Genomic DNA, 23,173 nt, shown 5'->3' with positions numbered 1-23,173 from the left:
CTTCCAAAAACGAAATCTCGGGGAGATCTAAGGAAAAAAATAACGAGATTCACAACACTGCTCCTACTTTGTTAGAAAAAATTCTAATTTTTAAGGTGAAGTCATTTAATCATTTAATTACTTAACTGTATAGTACATTTTACGTGTTAGAACACAAATAACACACCCGTACTTCACCCAACCCACTGTTATGTGTCACCACAAATGGCCCACAAACGCTTGTAATAATGAGCATTTGTGGACGTTTGTGTTTGAGCGTTTGTCAAAGGAACATAGAAGACTTCATGTGTGTTTGTGATTTTTAATATTTTTTTTAAATTCTTTTTCTACCATTTTCACCACTTTTTAACCAACTTTCAATTATATTTTGGTACAACAAGAACAACAACAAAACCCAATACCACATAAGTGGTATATAGGGGAGGTGAGATATAGACAATCTTTCCCCTATCCGAGAATAAAGAGAAGTCATTTCTCCACCCAGAGTGAAAACACTCTCAAAAGTAGAGAAAGTCATCCCTCTCTCTATTCAACGGATAGAGATATTGCTTCCGGGTGGACCTCCGGTCAATAAGTAGGAAAAACTTTTAAAAAATAAAATAAAATTGAGACGCTATGAAAATAGTAAAATCAAATTTTCATGGGTTTTAAATCCTGCCTAAAATTTAATTTAGACTCTAAGAATCAGTCAAATCGCCAATAAATCGACGATTGCTGTCGACTCAATAACTAGAGTCATTCGACGTTCCACAACCTTTCTCATTATAACTCTCATATACTACAATTAAGAAAGTTTTAATTTTAATTAGTTATATTTATATTTATATTTATGGATTAATAATATAATATTTAATATTAAAAATAACGGAGTATACGTGTAAAAAAAACTCTCTTCTAAATGCAACATTTGTACACTAATCAAACCTGAAACTCTGAAAGACACTTATAACCCCATCAACATATATATTTATACACACCAAATATTAATTACTCCGTAGTTTTCTGTATAAAAAACCCCCAAATCATACACAGTTCTCCGCCATCGTTCTTCAACCTACAACCGTCTCCCTCCACCATCGTTCATTTCATCTCCGCCACTGCATCCACCGTCCTTCACCCTTTCATAACCACCGCCTCTCCACCATATAGCTATAGATCCGGTTGAAACCCTAAAATTCCATTTCAATTGTTTGTATCTTCATTCCGAGCTTTCTCGTAATTTACATTTTCACCCCTCAACTTACACCTATTTACATCATCACCCCTCCTCATTTCTTTTATTTATCTATTTTTATTTCACCTGAACACACTTACCTTTACCTCAAATATTCTCCCGCCAAAAACATGAACGATCAACGACGTTACGGAAATTCAAATTCGGGATCCTCGTCACGATTTAAACGGAAGGATCGTGAATCAATTTTTCCGACGAAACTTCAACCTCCTCCGCCTGCGAGAACCAATTCAGTGACGTCAGCAGCAGCAGGAGCAAGTAAGTCAAAGGAGGAGATGACGTCATCGAACAAGTTATTAGCAGGATACATGGCGTATGAATATCTAACAAAAGGAACAGTATTAGGAAACAAATTCGATGAAACTGCAGCAGAAAGGAGTGGAAATGTTACTGAGAAGTATAATGAGATAACGACTTTGTTGATGATGAATAGCGAATCAGGAGTTCGTATACCAAATGTTGTGAATCCTTCACAGCTTGCTCGTTGGATTGAGATGTAATCATTTGAAGATGATGACGTATGTATTGAAATCAATCAATCGTTGGTATGATTTCGTAACTAGAACTATAAATAAAATTGCATGAAATTTACCGGAGTACATCTTTGCAATAACAAATTAATGTAATAGTTTATATGTATGTATTGTGTTGGACAACAGTCCTACAAAGTCTACACAATAATTACTACGACTTTACGAGTATTATTTTTCTTTTATTTTTATCTAGAATTTCACAGAAAGGATTGTTTTTTTTTTTTTTTTTTTTTTTTTTTTTTTGGGGCAAAAAACTGAAACTTTTATAAAAACCGGAGAACTTCATCAAATGAATGAAGGCTCGAAACACAGATACAATCAGAGGCAACAAGGCCTAAATAACTCAAAAAACACACAAAACGCACTACATCAAACCAAAACAACCACTAACGGACCTACACAAAAACTAAAAAATAAACAACGATATCTACCATGCTACATAAAGGATTGGTTCATGGCTTAAACTAATCATTATTAATGAGTCATTTTATTTGTAATGACATATACTTTTTCCATCCTATTAAACATTTTATTTGTAAATGTGGATCAATACAATAAAAGAGTTACTAAACGTAAACGATGGCATTAACATGATAACTTATAAGCAATTGCTATCGTATGGAATATGTGATTAATCAATCGTGTTTAGAAAAGTACAGAAAATTACTCCGTATTCTATAACGGAATAGTACATATTAGAAAAGATAAGATCATAAGAATATAGAGTATGAGGTCGGAGTTCCTTGTAAGAGAAATCTTACATAGGACGAATATTTTTTAGTTGCTAAAGAAGGGTTGGAAACAACCAAAGAGTAATTTTTCTAGGTTGCGTACATTAGAATATGAGGTAGGATTATTCGCCCTCCGGGGCAGCCCGAACAGAAAAACCTTCTACTAGAGTCAGAATACTTGCCCTCCCGGGTCACCCGAACAGAAAAAACTTTCTACTTCTAACGGAACTATGAATATAGTTTTCGACTAATCATGAAAATGAAAAAAATAATAAACACATCAATCATCAATGTCTTGCGTGTTAAAGGATGTTGTTAAACAGTGACGAAAAGTCAAATGGTCTAAAAATAAAATTTTCAAAACGAATTATATTTGAAAGATACTTTAGTAGCTATTACCTCGATAAAAGCCATAAATTTTACAAACAAGAGCGTAGGCATGCGCGCTTCGCTGCTTAAAATTGTATGCGATATTCATTACAAAGTTTTTTTTTGTTGCGAAAATATAAAATGTTAAAAGGTTATCGTAATGTAAATCAAAAATGTAGAAGCTAAAGAAATATGCCTAAAGCAAACTTATAAAGAAACATCAAGGCAATACTAAGCAAGCTACGATAATTTACATTGTCAAGGTGTTTACGATTACAAGTTAAGGAGTACAAAACAGTAGGCTGGAATAGCTGCAGTGTTACAAAAAATACGCAATTGTTTTTTGGGTGCTGCCTTCTAATTATGCACCCCAAAAAAAACCCAGCCATTGTCGTCAGTTGTTGTAGCTATTGACGATTAGATCTGCACAAAAGATACAATATTTGCAGCATCAAAAGAGTTTGAAACCTAAACAAATGATTACAACGGGTGATACTCATCCAAGACCATGAAGAACGTGAAGAACTCCCGGGAAAACCCAATCATACACCTATCACCAACATCATACCCATTCTCCGCCACAAAGTCAAGCCATCCTGTAGAAACTAACAAATGCTTACTGTCTACACCTGCCGCCTGCCTCAAACCCCACAAATGCCTTTTTCCGTTGAGATCGAGACACAGGTAGCTGCAGTTCGCCTTCAGCTCCGAGATTTTATTAAGATCCTCAGGCAATTCCTAAATAATATTGGCATTATATTTGTTACATCATTCAAAATATATAACTTGTAAAAACATAAAATATAGAATGGATTAATTATTATGACACTTAGATTTGTTCTTGTTTGATGGTAGATATAAATATAACTATAAATTATGAATATAATTTTTGTTTTGTATTAGAGGCGGTCACGTTATTGATTTAATCTAAATCAATGTTGATCGGAATCACCAGGTATATTATCATATAAGATAGTACAATTCATGGCAAAAAAAGGCAAGTACTTACAAAAATACAAAAAATGCTGCTGAATATCTGATTAGTCTTTTAGAGAAATACGAGCATTAGAGGTAATAAGGTCAAACTACAATTAAGTAACTCACCAGGATAGGTCCCTCTGGTATTGAGAAGAACACAAACTTGTTGAAGATGGTGCTCCAGATATTGAACCTTTCAGCTCTAGCAAGCTGCTCTCTAGCTAAATCTGTTGTGGCAGATCATGCAATTTATAATTATATTTTATCGAACCCTAACTTTCGAATAAACCTCGAAGCATCAGAAAAGATGTAAAGGTATGAAGATCTCAATAACCACTTACTAAAATTCGAAACAAAGGTAACACTTATAAAATAATACATATATAATGTGAGTGAAAAAGTCATGTCAGTTTAGGTACACACTTAATTTCTGTGCATATGAAGAAAGAAAAAATGCAATTAAGCCGCATAAGAATTGGTTTATTCAAAAGTTTTGAGTAAGATACGGTGTTATTAGAAAAACTAAATAAAATGAGTCAGTTTCTCAGCTTTAAAGTTCATAATACAACTTGTCATTATACGAACTGTAAGTGTATCATTGTTGTTGGTATTGCAGGTTTATATGTGTAATTTTAACCTCTAAGACTCAATTTCTTTACATATAAACTCTAAAGAATTTCCGGTTTGGAAATCGATAAGCGCTACATTTACAGTAAAGTAACCAAAATGCATTCAGAGATAAGAGACTAACCTGATTTCTCCATTGTTGTTGATGTGTGTTGGTAGGCGACGTGTTTTGCTAAGTAAGGTGATGGTGGAGTGTGCAGGTAAGTTGAAAGAGGTAGTGGAGGTGTGGAGTAGGTGAAGAAAGATCTCTTGATCTTCTAAATAATATAGTACTACCTCCGTCTCATTCCAATAGGCTATTATTCTATTTTGGACTGTCCCATTCTGATAGTCCACTTCCATAAATAGAAAGAAAAGAAGATATTTCATTGGTGGATCTGGAGAGAGAATATATTTCATTGGTGGAGATATGAAGTTAGTGGAATTTCCTAAAACTGTATGTTTTTTGTCTGTGGACTATTGGAATGAGACGGATGGAGTAATTTTTTGGGTAGATATTTTTGGGTTTACTATATTATTAAAATAATACATAATAATTATAATTAATAATAATAATAATAATAAACCGTATGCGTTTATGCTTGAGGATGTGTAATTGGATAAAAAAGGATTATATGAGTTGGCCCAATATTTGAACATATTAGTTACTTAATTTTTCATAAATCAAAAGCTAAATATTTAAGTATATACTTAACCTCCAATCTAAATTTTGTATTTTCCAACCAATTATATTTACAAAGATATTAAGTTTTTTTCCGATTTGCATAAGATAGGTGGTCGTTAATAAGCAATCTGAGGTAGCGACAGGAAAACGTAAAAGCACACATAATTTACATACATATTTGTTTTTGGTTTTACAACACTACTACTACATACAACTTGACTGTGATGCTTGCTAGCGTTTCGTCCATCATTCAGACAAATTGTTTAAAAACTACAGGCTTAGTAAGTGGGAGATTCACTACCAAAAGAAGGCACAAACATTCCAAGTTTTGCCGTTAAGTACACAAAAGAGGCAAATTTCCTAACGCCTGGAAGTTGCTAGTGTGTGCAACTAAACACGCTTCTTCTTTGTTGATTCATCTACCGGTGCTGGAGTCGGAGGAAATAGAACCCGCCTAGATGATTTTCGAGATGGCCCTCCTTTGGTTGTTCCGGAGCCTGCAGATCATCTTTCGGTGAAGGTGTGGAGTCTGGCGGCGTGACTGCAATACAGAAAAGTGATTACACGATCGCGTGCTATGATCTAAAAATGTTCACATTGAAGACAAAAGTGTAACCTATCGGTGGTGGTCCAATGTCTGTTGAATTGTTAGAGGTTTGAATGTCCGGTGTTTCTGGACCAGGTTCATCAAGCAGCCTGACCATAACAAATTCGGGATATCGTTTTCTTGATTGCGGATTGTATCGAAACTGAAAAGTATGCTTCTGTCCTTGAATAGTTTGTATGATTGGAGGGAGTTCATGAGATTGATCGAAACCCTGGATTGTCACAAGGTCGTTGCATGTGTGCCCAACAATTGCATTACCAGCATCGGAGAAAAGGGTGAAGGATGCAGGACTCGACGTGTCGTTCACAAGTGCCTTAAAGCAGTAACTGTAATACAGGTTAAACAAATGTAATTTGTTGATGGAAAAAGAGAATATAATGTTACATTGAATTTTACTTATGTGAGCCTGCAAGTTGGTTGTGTCCCATGTGTTCTGCATCTGAACTTGGGCGGTGCTTCATGGGTTTCTTCGACTTTAAAAGAGCAATCATTGCAGGATTTGTAAAACCAATCTCTATTTCCTGCCACTTGCTCAATGGTTGCTTCACAAGTGAATTCTACCTTCTGCAAAACAAACATGTAATGACCAGCTGGTTTCAAAGGTTTAATAGGTTAATAAGTAGTTGACCACTATACGTACTCTGTAATTGTTCAAGTTATGAGTGAGCAGAACAGATATTGGGTATCTGTTGCGATAGCGCTCTAGCTCCATATTGTGTGACGATCGGTCCAAATCCATTTGGACGAACACGTCATTCATTGATTTCATTGCGAGGTATTTGACCTCTATGATACGTTTTGTAAACATTGCATTCTTTTGAAAAGGCACACCATAAATGAATATTTAAATCAAAGGTTTTCGACATCTAATGATTTCTACATATAGACAATCACCTTAAATAATAGTTTACAACAGTACTTCCATTGACAATGCAGTCAAAATAAGATACATGGTGATGATTTGGTGAATGCAACGTTTCCTTGAAAAATATGTCATGCAAGACTCCATGCACATAGCTTGTCTAACATCTAAGCAAACAGCGGAAGACTTCTAGGAAACCTGAGAATAAACATGCTAACAAGTGTCAACATAAAGGTTGGTGAGTTCATAGTTTTAGTGTTTCGTATAATCTGTATATAAAAGTGGATCACAAGATTTTAGTTGTTTCATCCAGAAATGTTTATCAATAGATTATATAAAAGTGGATCATAAGATTTCAGTTGTTTCATCCAGAAACGTTTATCAAAATTATATAAAAGTGGATCACAAGATTTCAGTTGTTTCATCCAGAAATGTTTATCAATAGATTATATAAAAGTGGATCACAAGATTTCAGTTGTTTCATCCAGAAACGTTTATCAAAATTATATAAAAGTGGATCACAAGATTTCAGTTGTTTCATCCAGAAACGTTTATCAAAATATTCTACGAAATTGAGCACCCTGGTAACTAAACTTTAACGTATATATAATTTGTACCCTTTGTATAATCATCTTAATAATACACGCAAACCAACGTGTACGCTTCTCAAATAGCATACGTCCGTTAAAAGGCTAGTGCTCTAGCTCGGACGGGGATATCAAGCCCTATGGATCCATATACAACTACTCGCGCCCACCAGTTCTTATAACTGGCAGTTACTAGTTACCAAAGCTAAGGGATTTTCGGTTCAAACTCAGTGTAGAATTTAGTATGTACTTGTATCCATTGCGTTTAAAATAAAGTGCATGTATTCTCAGCCCAAAAATATATGTAAAAAGGGATCAAATGAACTCACTGTTTAATATTGATATACAATATTGTAGGAAAGCACGTAGACGCATCGGAGATGATAAACACGAGGTTTGATTCACAAAAACACCCCCGAACATTACCCATAATTTCCTTGGCAATAACCCATATTTTCCTTAGCTCTAGCTCGCTCGGAAACTCGTTTTGAAAATTACTTGGACATCACTCCGTCGTATATATTTTTTTTTGTACATTATCATTTTTGTATCGCAAAAATAATAACACTAATAATAATAAAAAATAATAATAATAATAAGATTAATAATAATCTTATTAGTAATAATAATAATAATAATAATAATAAATAATAAATAATATTACGGAGTATATATATATTTGTGTATGTGTGTGATTTAAATCGAGCGAAAACACTGAAATTTATAGATGTGGCCTGAAATCTGGAGTCATGCGACTCGCATGGAAATGGCCTTCTGGCCATGCGACTCGCATGAGGACCAGGGACAGCTCACATTGTTTTGGCTCCTAGCTTGTCGACATAATATAAAATAAATATAAATATAATATATATAATTTAAATTAATTAATTATATATTATATTAAATTCACGTGCATAGTTGACTTGTAATTTTTGTTCCGATAAGTCGTACGTTGTCACTTGACTTATGTCCCGGTTCCGGTTTTTCGAACGCCCTTTCGTACGCTGAGAAAACTTGTACTTTACGTTTCGTGAATCGTACCTTTGTCAAAATATAGTCTTAAATTATTCATAAACTATACCACTCATAGTATAACTTAAACTTTCAAATGTTTTGGTCATTTACTTCTATAAATCATCGTCTCGCTATTTGTTAAAATACATTTTAAAATAGTGTTTACTGTAGCAAAGTTACTGTAGCAAATTCAATTTCACTGTAGCAAGTAGTGATTTTCGAAAACACTGTAGCATTTTGGGTACTGTAGCAATTTGAAAATACTGTAGCATACTGGTTCATCTTAAACGCTTTAGTTAACTTATCTGAATATCAATCGAATCAATAAACGAATGTTACTATCGTTTACTAAATAACTTGAAATTATATATATGTATATATCTTTTTAATATACATAAATCAGTTTTTAAATACACATTAGAAGTTATTTATAAATAAATTTTAATAATAAGTATTTCAACTTATCATGTATATTCAAATAGATATTTAAACCAATAAGTTTAATGTACGGTATCAAACAATTAATACATTGTTAACTTTTCAAGTTATAGTATATATGTATCTATTTACATATAATTGTTCGCGAATCGTCGAAAACAACCGAAGGGTATTTAAATATATAAAAGTAGTTCAAAAATTTTGAGATTCAGTTTTACAGACTTTGCTTATCGTGTCGGAAATGTTAATCATACAAAAATTAAGTTTAAATTTGGTCAGAAATTTCCGGGTCATCACAGTACCTACCCGTTAAAGAAATTTCGTCCCGAAATTTGAGTGAGGTCGTCATGGATAACAATAAAAATGTTTTCATGACGAATATGAGTCGATAACTAGAGTTTTATCACGGTTGAATAATATAGATACAACAATCCAATTACTCGAAGCGTATGAGAGAAGTTATCGTAATCAAGTGAAATGGAGAATAGAGATGCGTCTTATCTCTTGATGTAGTAACAATTGATTTCCGGATTTTAAGGAATAGAAAATCTTCATAATCTAAATAAGATTTGATTCTTCAGAATTTGCGGAAATTAGGATTTTCTTTGACTAAATGTGTAATCTGCCTCGATTGCTATGTCTGATATTTTGCTATAAATTGACCTCTTCCGTTTCATTTATTTTCACCACTCCTATAATCTTCTTCCTTATTTCATACTTCCTAATAGATTGTGAAAATGCTTAATCCAGTTCTGATTCTTGATATTTTTTTAGCTATCGTATCATTCATTCTTCTTTTTCATCTGCCACCAGAGGAAGTTATTTTCTTCTACTATTACCTTGGGGTTATAGTGTTTTTCATTCTCCCGTGTCTTTATGTTGCTATACGCATTGATATACACGGTTTGTAATTTCGGGGTTGTTATCGGGCTTTATATTCTCCATTATATTTCGGAGCTTCAAGCTTTCGTTTTCTCTTCCCGACCTTAAGTCAAGCGAATAATGGTCCAGAATTCGTAGGTATGAATTTCAGAATAAACATAATTAATGTTCTACGAAAGAAACGGTAATGGCACAATCTGACTTGTCAAATTACCAGAATATCCGGAAAAGACCGAATCATCAAGAAATATATTTTCTTGATATATTTAGAGATTATATAGAATGAAAGAGTTATGTAACATGGTTTATGATGAGGGTGTGATCTGTGAGCCTTTGTCACGTTCCATTAGAAACTCAACATGACTTACTGTAATATAATCACGTTGATCAAGTGTCATTATATTATACTAACTCATGCTTCAGTTCCCAACATTACTTCAAAACATCCATTTTTTTCGAATTTTTTTTAGATTTTAGAAATTAAAATAGTTTCTTTTATGATGTAACACAGATAGCGCGAAGAGGTAATGATTTCAGATAAGAATGGTTTAAAAAAATATCTTCAGAAATATGGAGGATATTTATAATGGGAGATACGATGATATCTTAGAATATTTAAGATACGATGATGATGAAGAATATTGTCCGCAAAGGTTTTAGTGTAAGGAGCAAGGTATTCGTTAATGATTTCAGCAGACTCTGAATCATTTGGATTCTTTGAAGTTAGATTTAGTCTTTGTGATTTGTCCACAGCCTCCTTCATGGTCTGCTCAATCCGTTTTTCAATTCCAAACCTTCTCTTTTTCTCTGCTTTACCACCATACTATTCTTTATCATCAAACTTTTGACTGTTAAGGTCGTTTACAGTTTTTGCTGCTTCATCAACATTTTTCCAAAATTCGGAGAACTAGTTTCGTAGTTTGGGGTATTTTTCGAAAACTTCACATTAGAAGTATGTAAGTCCAGGAGGTAGACGTTATATGTACACATATAACTGTTGGCGTAGACGTGCTACAAGATTTCAAGATACTGATTGCTAATTCCCGATAGTTGGTATGGCAATTGCCGTTACAAGATGTGGATGAGTACATGATACAGTTTCAATGAGTATAAGGATTTTTCGGAAGGTCAAAGATCAATGAAGTTGTTGGTAAATTTACTGCTAATGTGGTGGAACATGAAAGATTCCCCGATAACAAAAATGTATATGCCAAAGTTACAAGTCTGAAAGGTCGTCGTTGACTGGTTGAACGGTTGATAATACTGGATACTTGAAAAGGAATTGTAAGATTATTTTCAGTAATAATAATGCCGAAGGATTTATCACAGATACGTGTTAAAGTTTTACTTAGGTTTCGAGAGCTTTCCAGATGTATGATTATAAGTACAAATCTTTCTTCTCGTAGATATCGTGTAGTTGGTTTGTCTTCTCATTTGTTCATTAGTTGAAGTGTTTCCTATAATTTCGATGGGTTTGAACGCAAAATGTAATCATCTGATGTTCTAGTACTGTTCTGAATTCAAAGCATGGTTTTCGAAGCATGGTTTTGAAAGATGTAGGAATCTAAGAGTGATGTTTTTCGTTTAATCTTGTCTTGGATTCTGATCTATCGAAATCAGAATATGAAATTGAATGAAAATGGTTATTCTGCGATGAACAGATACGTATATCTATAGGTTTGAGCAGTATAGTTAATGATTGCTGAATCAGAATTGAAGAATGTATAGTGTAACATATTAATGTGGAATTTATATATTTCTAGGGTATTACCTACCCGTTAAAATATTCTCATCATTAACAGTTTGTACAAAAGGATTTTCAATTATAATCTTTATGAAAATATATGTATGTATATTTCCTTCGGATGTAATATAGATTTAATGAGTTATTAAACTCATTTGATTTTCGGTTGGAACTAGAAACGAATAATCTCTTCTATATTAAAGATTACATAATCGTCGCAGGATATTTCTCCAATGAAGTTATGAATTAATACTTCATCGTTTATAGTTATTAGTATTCTTCGGTGTCTACGGTGCGTATGAGGTTGATACTCGTGGGACAGATTGTGAAGTTGAGGTTTGCGATGCAGATGTTGTTGGTGATGGTAATGGTACTGTTGGTGTTGTTGTCGGTGGTACTGTTGATGCCGGTGATGCTGCTGGTGTTTGTAACCTTTGCACCATATTCTCCAAAGCCACTACCCGAGCACGAAGCTCGTTGACTTCTTCTACTACACCAGGATGATTGGCGGTTCGGACGAGCGGATGAATAAGATCCAGAATTTGAGAGAGTATATGATCATGACGAGATATTCTGGAGATGAGAGAGAAAATGGTATCACGAACAGGTTCGCCGGTAAGTGCTTCAGGTTCTTCGCCAATAGGGCAATGTGGTGGATGGAAGGGATCGCCTTCTTCTTGTCTCCAATAATTAAGTAGGCTACGAACTCATCCCCAATTCATCCAGAATAGATGATGGCTAATTGGTTGATCCATTCCGGTTACACTGTCTTCGGAATTCAGGTGAATATCCATATCGGAATAGCTGTCAGTGTTTGAACTAGATATGGGATCCATCTTGTATAAATAGGGAGATGATTTTTTTATATGAATTAGATTATAGAATTTAGTTTGGTATTCTTCAATACATAATTTACATATGTATATATAATACCAAATTCCATAAATCACGGAGAAATTTTCGAAAGATATCAGGAAAAGTTTACAGTAATAGATACGCTAAGATATGAATTTTTGTCTATACACTATTTATGCAATAAATGCAGGAAAACGTGTCTAGACTTAAGAATGATAAGCATGTAATTTTCGATAAGAAATGATAAGCAAAACTTTTAACTTGCAGACACGGTCGAAGTCCAGACTTACTAATGCATCTTAACAACTATCAGTTAGACACATTCATGCAAGACCTGATTCGCTAGGACCAACGCTCTGATACCAACTGTGACGATCGGTCCAAATCCATTTGGACGAACACGTCATTCATTGATTTCATTGCGAGGTATTTGACCTCTATGATACGTTTTGTAAACATTGCATTCTTTTGAAAAGGCACACCATAAATGAATATTTAAATCAAAGGTTTTCGACATCTAATGATTTCTACATATAGACAATCACCTTAAATAATAGTTTACAACAGTACTTCCATTGACAATGCAGTCAAAATAAGATACATGGTGATGATTTGGTGAATGCAACGTTTCCTTGAAAAATATGTCATGCAAGACTCCATGCACATAGCTTGTCTAACATCTAAGCAAACAGCGGAAGACTTCTAGGAAACCTGAGAATAAACATGCTAACAAGTGTCAACATAAAGGTTGGTGAGTTCATAGTTTTAGTGTTTCGTATAATCTGTATATAAAAGTGGATCACAAGATTTTAGTTGTTTCATCCAGAAATGTTTATCAATAGATTATATAAAAGTGGATCATAAGATTTCAGTTGTTTCATCCAGAAACGTTTATCAAAATTATATAAAAGTGGATCACAAGATTTCAGTTGTTTCATCCAGAAATGTTTATCAATAGATTATATAAAAGTGGATCACAAGATTTCAGTTGTTTCATCCAGAAACGTTTATCAAAATTATATAAAAGTGGATCACAAGATTTCAGTTGTTTCATCCAGAAACGTTTATCAAAATATTCTACGAAATTGAGCACCCTGGTAACTAAACTTTAACGTATATATAATTTGTACCCTTTGTATAATCATCTTAATAATACACGCAAACCAACGTGTACGCTTCTCAAATAGCATACGTCCGTTAAAAGGCTAGTGCTCTAGCTCGGACGGGGATATCAAGCCCTATGGATCCATATACAACTACTCGCGCCCACCAGTTCTTATAACTGGCAGTTACTAGTTACCAAAGCTAAGGGATTTTCGGTTCAAACTCAGTGTAGAATTTAGTATGTACTTGTATCCATTGCGTTTAAAATAAAGTGCATGTATTCTCAGCCCAAAAATATATGTAAAAAGGGATCAAATGAACTCACTGTTTAATATTGATATACAATATTGTAGGAAAGCACGTAGACGCATCGGAGATGATAAACACGAGGTTTGATTCACAAAAACACCCCCGAACATTACCCATAATTTCCTTGGCAATAACCCATATTTTCCTTAGCTCTAGCTCGCTCGGAAACTCGTTTTGAAAATTACTTGGACATCACTCCGTCGTATATATTTTTTTTTGTACATTATCATTTTTGTATCGCAAAAATAATAACACTAATAATAATAAAAAATAATAATAATAATAAGATTAATAATAATCTTATTAGTAATAATAATAATAATAATAATAATAATAAATAATAAATAATATTACGGAGTATATATATATTTGTGTATGTGTGTGATTTAAATCGAGCGAAAACACTGAAATTTATAGATGTGGCCTGAAATCTGGAGTCATGCGACTCGCATGGAAATGGCCTTCTGGCCATGCGACTCGCATGAGGACCAGGGACAGCTCACATTGTTTTGGCTCCTAGCTTGTCGACATAATATAAAATAAATATAAATATAATATATATAATTTAAATTAATTAATTATATATTATATTAAATTCACGTGCATAGTTGACTTGTAATTTTTGTTCCGATAAGTCGTACGTTGTCACTTGACTTATGTCCCGGTTCCGGTTTTTCGAACGCCCTTTCGTACGCTGAGAAAACTTGTACTTTACGTTTCGTGAATCGTACCTTTGTCAAAATATAGTCTTAAATTATTCATAAACTATACCACTCATAGTATAACTTAAACTTTCAAATGTTTTGGTCATTTACTTCTATAAATCATCGTCTCGCTATTTGTTAAAATACATTTTAAAATAGTGTTTACTGTAGCAAAGTTACTGTAGCAAATTCAATTTCACTGTAGCAAGTAGTGATTTTCGAAAACACTGTAGCATTTTGGGTACTGTAGCAATTTGAAAATACTGTAGCATACTGGTTCATCTTAAACGCTTTAGTTAACTTATCTGAATATCAATCGAATCAATAAACGAATGTTACTATCGTTTACTAAATAACTTGAAATTATATATATGTATATATCTTTTTAATATACATAAATCAGTTTTTAAATACACATTAGAAGTTATTTATAAATAAATTTTAATAATAAGTATTTCAACTTATCATGTATATTCAAATAGATATTTAAACCAATAAGTTTAATGTACGGTATCAAACAATTAATACATTGTTAACTTTTCAAGTTATAGTATATATGTATCTATTTACATATAATTGTTCGCGAATCGTCGAAAACAACCGAAGGGTATTTAAATATATAAAAGTAGTTCAAAAATTTTGAGATTCAGTTTTACAGACTTTGCTTATCGTGTCGGAAATGTTAATCATACAAAAATTAAGTTTAAATTTGGTCAGAAATTTCCGGGTCATCACATATTGGGTGACCTTTGTCGGTTGATTTCCAGTGGTGGGTTTGCTAAATACCTTTCCGTGTGCCTGTTTACTGGAGATGTTTATGGTATCTATTAGTGCTCAAATTGGAAACTTTAATGATGCTAGTTTAACAGTGATGTTTACTCTTTGATTGAATCAAGATACTCTACGATCAGCGGATTGAAGTAACAGTGTGTTGCTTGGGTTGCATTAAGCTGAAGTTCACCTTCAAGAAGGACAAATAAAACCAAATTTCAAAAAAGGTAATGATAAAGATGCGTTAAAAAATTAGGAGCAGAATACTAAACAAATATCGTCGAATATTCGTTTTTAAAAAATCGAATCATTGTTATATAAACGCGGCCAAATCCGATCATCTAACACCAATAACAGCAAAAGTGATAAATAAGAATCACACTAATAATAACAATAGTAATACTAATAATAGTACTAATAGTAACAATAAGAACAACAATAATAACAATAATCATAATAATGGTAACAGCAAGAGTGGCATTAATAATTTGTTAGAAGAATTTGTGATGCGAACAGTTATAGTGTTATTTGCATGAGTTGTCACGCACCTAGAAAAATGTTTGGTCAGCAAGAAGTGACTGCCAGGATAACAGGTTTTTCCATGGAGTCGTATGCTTCTGCATCGAAATTCGTGGCCAGTTCATTCCAAAGGGTAACCTGAATGGCGTCGCCACTGCAAATAAATACAGTCAAGTTTTTTTTTTGTAATTAGAAATTGAATGATCATTTTAAAAATACAGTCAAGTTATGGTGCAGCAAGTTTTACGAAAATTATAAAACTTTTGTTACTTGAGGTTTGTGAGTTCAATTGTCCTCCTTATAAGTTGGTTGCGGTTAACATCCCCAGTCACGACAGGATCCTCAAGTCGATCAATGCATCCAATATAATCTATTCAATAAACACAACGTAAGTGTTCAAAATAATTTAGGTATTTAATTTACCAGGCAGAATAGAAAAAATTACCAGCAAGCAAAGTAGTGTTTGGAATATGCGATCGCAGTTGATTGTATGCGACAAACTGGAAATAATGGTCAGGGAAGACTGCATCAGGAAGATGTTCAAAATTTGTATTACGGTCGAAGGCCAAAGTTGTTGAACCGGGAAATATTTTTTCCCATCTATTTGTTGCATGACATGAGAAGTTGCGGATCCTATACACTGCGTTTAGTTGCATCTGGCCATCGAGGAACTCCATGTCATTGAACCTCATGTTGACCACCATAGAGTAGTTCTGCAAATGTTTTAATGTATGGAGCAGTAGTTTTTTTATATGACAAACAATGTAACAGATAAATGTAGAAAATTTTAAGAAAATGAACATTACCATTTCACCAAGGATTATGCAGCAGTAACCGATTGGAGCTTGAGTGTGGTAATTACGGGTCACCCATTTGCGATAAACCTTAGCTTCAATTATCCTATTCCTGTCACCGGCTGCCAGTTGTGCAAGTGGAGTGATTTGTTCCATACTATTAAAATAAATCTGATATTAGTACTGACTGTAAAAAAAATACATTGGAAGTAAGTAGTATAGATCGATGGCTGTGGGTTTCTTTGACATGCAATGCTAGCACGGTAAGTGGATCTCAAAATCGCTAAGTGTTAACAGAAAATCGATGTACACTATATTCTTCGTCATGTTTGGACCTTGATTTTCATGCTCCTTTATAAGTAACCTAAGACCATTCCACGACGTGGCTCTTGATAGCGCAACGTATAACTGGCCATGACCAAAAATAGGTTTTGGTAAGTAGACCCCTATCTTACTAAGAGATTGACCCTGGATTTTGTTTATATTCATTGCGTATGATATTTCAAACGGAAGTTGCTGCCTTTTTAAAATATAAGGAAGTGTCGTGTCTTTGTATACGAGGCCCATCCTAGGGAGGAAAACTTTCTGACGAACTCGTATTCCTGTAATTATTTCACATTCAACTTATTTAGATAATAGTTAAGTAACTATCATCCTTGTTCCATTACAAAGCCCACCACCAACATTAACATTTCTAAGAAAAATAGCTGGTACACCAATTTTTAGCTCTAGCGCGTGCAGTGGAAGACCGGGAAAATTTAATGTATTCAGGTATTCAACAGGGTATAGGAGTTTTGATTCACCACCGTCATTTCCATGCGGCGTCACAGTGTCTAAACTATGGTAAGTTTTAATCGGCCCGTCAACTATATCGACAATGGTCTTATTTATTGCATCGGCTGCATCATTCTTTGGGCAGACAATTGCTTTTTGTTGAAGCTTGACAGCTGTTTGATTTTGTAACGATTCACGAGGATATATAAATGAGATCAGATTTACAAGGCCATCTTCGTTGTCGGGGATACAATATTCATCGGGGATCTGTACCCACCGGGCGTTCTCTGGATCTTCCACATCAGGTGTCCCTACTTGACCGTTGCCAATGCTAAGCAACCAGTCAGAGAAATCAGAAATTTCTTTCTTTTCTAACAATGTTAGGCCAGGTCATTGCAGCCGCGTGTTTTCTGTGAGGGTAAAGAGCTTGAATTCTTGCCACAAATATGAGCTAGTAATGGAGGCATCCAGTATATCTTCCTTCGACCCCTTTTTTTTTATAGGCAGAGTTTGTTTGAAATCCCCGCCTAAAATAACGGACATACCTCCAAAAACGACATCATTATTGTCTAAAATATCCCTAAGGCTTCGATCTAGTGCCTCGAAACACCATCTATTGTTCATCGGTGCCTCATCCCACACAATTAGGTAAGTCTTCCGTAATAATTTTTCCATTTGAGTATTTTTCTTGACATTGCACATCGATTCATCAGTGAGAACCAATGGAAGTTTGAATCGAGAATGTGTCGTTCGTCCTGATGGCAAAAGAAGGGATGCAATACCAGATGATGCTACAACAAGAACAATTTTACCCCTTGCTTTCAATGCTGTAATAATCGCCTTCCATAAGAATGTCTTACACGTACCGCCATGCCCATAAACGAATATCAATTCAGTTGCCTGAGCATACTAGGCTCGTGTAATCAGATCTTACACTATTTTTTGTTTCGAATTCATTATGCTCTCAAGTTGTATGCGTTCCATTTCAAGTGATTCACGATCATAATTTTTCTCCTCCATAATCAACCGATTGGCAAGATCTAACAGGAGGTCTGGTGGCAACGAAGGTAACCCATATTCAGCTATTGACCTTAAACATTGATTTAAAAGAAGCTCAATCTCATACAAAACAAAATTATGGAGTTCTTCAGTATTTATATGCAAATTTGACATGTTCAATGAAGCATCGGCCCGAATAGGAATATCATCAGACATAAGTTTTCAGTGTTTTTCCCATAGATTTAATGGGTTTGTTACCGAACAGTACATCAAAATGTTTGCGAAAAGTGAGCGGAGCTCGGACGAAGACGCAGATACAGAAGCCTCTTCAAGAGCAGTTGACCATTCTTTATCATCACCGAATAAGCCAATAGCCTCACATGCCGATCGATATGTAGAATGAACAATATTATTGACTGTTCTAATATCTGCGAAGCTTTTGCAGCCCTTTTGATGGCAAAGGAGCATTCTCAAGAAAAAAGCCTCCTCAAATGCCGGATGTATATACGTTAACCTTCTAATACAAGGCTTCTTCAAGTTTGCCCTTTGTTTCCAACACTTGTTTCCATCATACCAAACAAACTCCAGAGGAAAATCTAGGTAAGTTAGATGGTGGCCTGCACTAAAAGAAGCATTATAATGCAGCCATTGAGTGAGCGTCGTCTTCTTCATTGGGTTCGTTTGAACAATGAATTCAAGCGGCTCACAGGCGTGAAATGTCAGCAGTTGCATATTTTCTAAATGTACGCCAAGAATCTGAACTGCTGGCTCACGATGATGAATCGGGAAATTAAATATACACCAGCAAGCTTCATGAAGGCAAATAAAGCGGGCGTCAATGAAATTCTGAATTTCGTCAATGGGCTTGGGAACCTGTGATTGTTGACCATCGGTATTGCCCACTGGCCTTGTTATGCGATCAGCAACACGATCGGTTCCTTTTGAAATGTACTTAAACAGATACTTGATGAGCATTGTCCAACCACAAAACTCAACATTTATATGAGTATGAAAAGTTAGACATAGAAGCAGATTGTAGGGGACAACGTAACTATTATCGAGCTTCACCCCGCCTCTGGTGGTATAAATCCCAGTGTTACGCCGCCGATAGTGAGCACATCCATCAGCGTCAAAATAAGTTTTGCTATTATATAATTTAGGGAACTTCTTTGAGCAAGCAGATAGTTCCATGCATGGTGCACTTGGCTTTGCCAGGCCACAAGGACCGTGCATCATAGTTGCACAGATAACTGCATAGCCAACTGGATCAGTTCTAGGATCGGGTAACTCGGCTGATATGTAATCGTCTATGTGCTGATTTATAAGAGACAATGGAGGTGAATGAACCCACAATAACGTATGACAATGCTGCAATCCTCGCTTCTGAAACTCTATCGTATAGAGGACTGAAACATCAAAAAGGAAAGCATGAGCTATGTTATCCATGCAATACAACAGAACAAAGATATGTGAATGTTTACAAAATGGTATAAGTAGAAATAGTTTGAATTGAAAAATACCTCCTCTGAATACACCAAAAGGTTGTTCTTCTTTTAAGAATGCGACAAACTCTCCGACTCTTAAGAGGAATACACGAGCAACAACATCTGCCCGATCCGAGGGAGTAAGGAGTGTGTATGGTTGCAAATACCGAGCGATCTCCGACCATTTAACATTACAGGTAAATGTGATAAAAACTGAGGATTTACATATACTCTACAAATAGCAAGAGCATCCAAGTAATGACTATACATATAGCGCGGCCCACCGGTAAATGAAGCAGGGAGTATTGTCCTGCTACCAACATCTGCACCGGTTTGGTCCCCCTATCAATGGCATCATACAAACCGGAAAGATATTCATTTCGTATATCATTTTGCTTATGACGTATGTAATCCATACGATTTAATTCAATGCTACAATAAACCGTAACTACATACTTTTGGAAGAGTCGCCCCATTCTAAGCATCAAGCTGTATACACCAAGCCTATCATGAATTTGATAGCTGTAGTACATGTTCATAGTCATTTTTATTTCACGCCCAGCTGGCGAACCAGGAACATCCTGCAACATCAAACCAAGATGGAACCCTGGCTCACCATAAACGAACATCAAAGGGAACTGCGACGACATGTACCGGGGGTGAAGCTTGTTAAGACGCTTTGGTACTTCACCCCTCGGTTCAACAATCACATCGTAATCAGTGGTAGCTCGAGGGCTACTGATAATGCTAAAAACGAACATATATTTCATAGCATTATCCTTCAAGAAAGACAAGCTTTTGGTTGCAATTGTTCTATTTACAAGTGATATTCGTTTAAATAATAAAAGGTGAAGACAAAAGACAGATTCGACGATTTGAAGACGCAAACGACCAAAACGCTAAAAAGTACAAAATACAATCCAAGTGGTTCAAATTATTGATGAGAAACGTCTAAAAGTTACAAGAGTTCGAGCCGCGGAACGCAAAGTACAAGATATTAAATAGTACGCAAGGACGTTCGAAAATCCGGAATCGGGACATGAACCAACTATCAACGCGCGACGCAACGGAGCTAAAATTACAAGTCAACGATGCACATGAATATAATATAATATATATATATATAATTATATATAATTATATATATTATATTATAAATATTAAATAATACGCAGCAGCCCACGTTTTGGAAGCATTTGGACCAGTGGAAGGTGGCCATGCGATCGCATGAGTTACTGTACGTGGCCAAGTCTATAAATTGAACGAGTTTTCTGACGAATTGGGTACACCATATATTATCTATCTCTCACTCTCTTAAATATATAATATATTTTAATTATAATTTTAATATTAAAGTTTAATAATAATAAGGTTATGTTAGCGAATGTTGTAAGTTTATAAGTCGAAATTCTGTCCGTGTAACACTACGCGATTAATACTCATTGTAAGTTATGTTCAACCTTTTTAAATTAATGTCTCGTAGCTAAGTTATTATTATGCTTATTTAAATCAAAATAATCGTGATGTTGGGCTAAATATTAAAGACGGGGTTATTGGGCTTTGGACCATAATTGGGGTTTGGACAAAAGAACGACACTTGTGAAAATTAGACTATGGACTATTAATGGGCTTTATATTAACTAAACGATACCTCGTTAATTTAATATAAAGGTTACAATTTGACGTATCTATATATAACCACATACGCTTAATCGGGTACGGTAGGCGGGATATTTATAAATACAAATTATTGTTCATTTGACCGGACACGGGAATGGATTAATAGTTAATGGACTCGTTGAAACAGGGGTAGATTACATTTAAGGGTAATTGGTGTAATTGTTAACAAATTAGTAAAACCTTGGATTACACGCAGTCGATAACCTAGTGCATTCATTAAACAAAGTATTAAGACCTTGTTACAGTTCGAATCCCCAATTAGTTGGAATATTTGACTTCGGGTATAAGGATAATTTGACGAAGATCCTCGCACTTTATATTTATGACTGATGGACTATTATGGACAAAACCGTATGGTCATATCGAATAATCCAGGACAAAGGAAAATTAACCCATGGTATTAAATTAAAATCAACACGTCGAACATCATGATTACGGAAGTTTAAATAAGCATAATTCCTTTATTTTATATCTTATCGCACTTTTAATTATCGTACTTTTTAATTATCGCAATTTTATTTATCGTCATTTTATTTATCGCATTTTTAATTATCGCAATTTTATTATCGTCATTTACTTTACGCTTTAAATTAAGTTATATTTATTTTTAATATTTTACATTAGGTTTTAATTGCGACTTAAGACATAAAATCGACAAACCGGTCATTAAACTGTAAAACCCCCTTTTTATAATAATAATAATACTACTTATATATATATATATATATATATATATATATATATATATATATATATATATATATATATATATATATATATATATATATATATATTTATACAAATATAGTTTTTAAAAATATAGCATTAAACTTGGCTAGTTCCCTGTGGACGAACCGAACTTACTAAAAACTACACTACTCTACGATTAGGTACACTGTCTATAGTGTTGTAACAAGGTTTAGGTATATCCACTCTATAAATAAATAAATAACTTATGTAAAATTGTATCGTATTTAATAGTATTTCACAGTAAAAATAATAACTATTTCGTATACACCTCGCATAACATCAAGTATTTTTGGCGCCGCTGCCGGGGGAACGAAGCGAAACGCTATAAAAAAAATTTAGTTTTAAGCTAGTCTTGTAAAAATATATAAGTTTTTAAAATATAAAAACATAAAAAAAAAATTTATTTCTATATTTTTATGTATTTAAATTAAAATTTTATATTTTTATTTTTCGTTTGTTAAAAATTAAGATTAATAAGTAAATTTTTTTTTACATATTATTTTAAAAAAAAAAGAAAATTAAATTCAGAAAAAAAAATAAATAAATAAAAGAGTAAAAGGGCCGAATACTGTAGCAGCCCATCAGCTGGCCTGACTCAACACCCCATGCGACCGCATGAGAAGGTCTGACAGCTGAAACCTGGTACGCCATAATTACGAATTTAGGGTTTTAAATTAATTAATATTATTATTTTTTAACCTAATTAGGTTTTATTTATTTAATTAGTTTTTAATTTTAGTTTTAATTAAATTTGTAATATTAAGTTTTAATATTATTATTAATTATATAAAATTAATATTTTTTTAAAAATAATAATATAAAAATAATATTTTTATAAAAATAAGTAATTTTATCACTTTTTTTTCTTTTTATAAATTGTATATTTTAATCGTTTAATTCGTAATTTGTTTTTTTATCGTTCGTAACTAGTTTTAAGATTTAGTATTTTCCGTAGTTACTTTATTTCTAGATTTTTGGCTTTGCCGTAAAATCCCTTAAGCACTTTTTCTTTAGACTAAGATTTAGGTGCTTTAGAATTTTGCGACGCCGTTTTAAGATTGTAGTACTAATTAAGTTATTGCCGTTTTGGATATAGAATTCCTTTAAGTTTTAATTCCTTTAGACACAACCTTTAATTCTTAGTTTTTAGGCTTTTAAGT

The 23,173-nt window shown here is 33.8% G+C and overlaps 1 protein-coding gene across 1 annotated transcript; it reads right to left on the bottom strand.

Moving 5' to 3' along the window:
- Positions 1-18,321: 18,321 nt before the first annotated feature.
- Positions 18,322-22,664, bottom strand: LOC139841513 (uncharacterized). The gene is made up of 4 exons (XM_071831727.1): positions 22,609-22,664; positions 19,868-20,330; positions 19,620-19,758; positions 18,322-19,505 (listed from the first exon to the last, which is right to left on the bottom strand). The coding sequence occupies exons 1-4, from the start codon at positions 22,662-22,664 to the stop codon at positions 18,322-18,324; spliced, it is 1,842 nt and encodes a 613-aa protein (XP_071687828.1).
- Between the last annotated feature and the right edge of the window lie 509 nt (positions 22,665-23,173).

The sequence above is a fragment of the Rutidosis leptorrhynchoides genome, chromosome 4, assembly GCF_046630445.1.
Source record: "Rutidosis leptorrhynchoides isolate AG116_Rl617_1_P2 chromosome 4, CSIRO_AGI_Rlap_v1, whole genome shotgun sequence".
NCBI lineage: Eukaryota > Viridiplantae > Streptophyta > Magnoliopsida > Asterales > Asteraceae > Rutidosis > Rutidosis leptorrhynchoides.
This window is presented reverse-complemented; position numbering and strand designations above follow the sequence as displayed.

Bases quoted from the DNA above. Each gene is read 5' to 3' on its own strand.
- LOC139841513 (XM_071831727.1), bottom strand. From the start codon at position 22,664: ATGGCGTACCAGGTTTCAGCTGTCAGACCTTCTCATGCGGTCGCATGG. The intron at 20,331-22,608 runs GTCAGGCCAGCT...GTTCGTTTTTAG, and splicing joins GCGGTCGCATGGGGTGTTGA to CATTATCAGTAGCCCTCGAG. The intron at 19,506-19,619 runs GTATTTTTCAAT...TTGATGTTTCAG, and splicing joins TTTTGGTGTATTCAGAGGAG to TCCTCTATACGATAGAGTTT.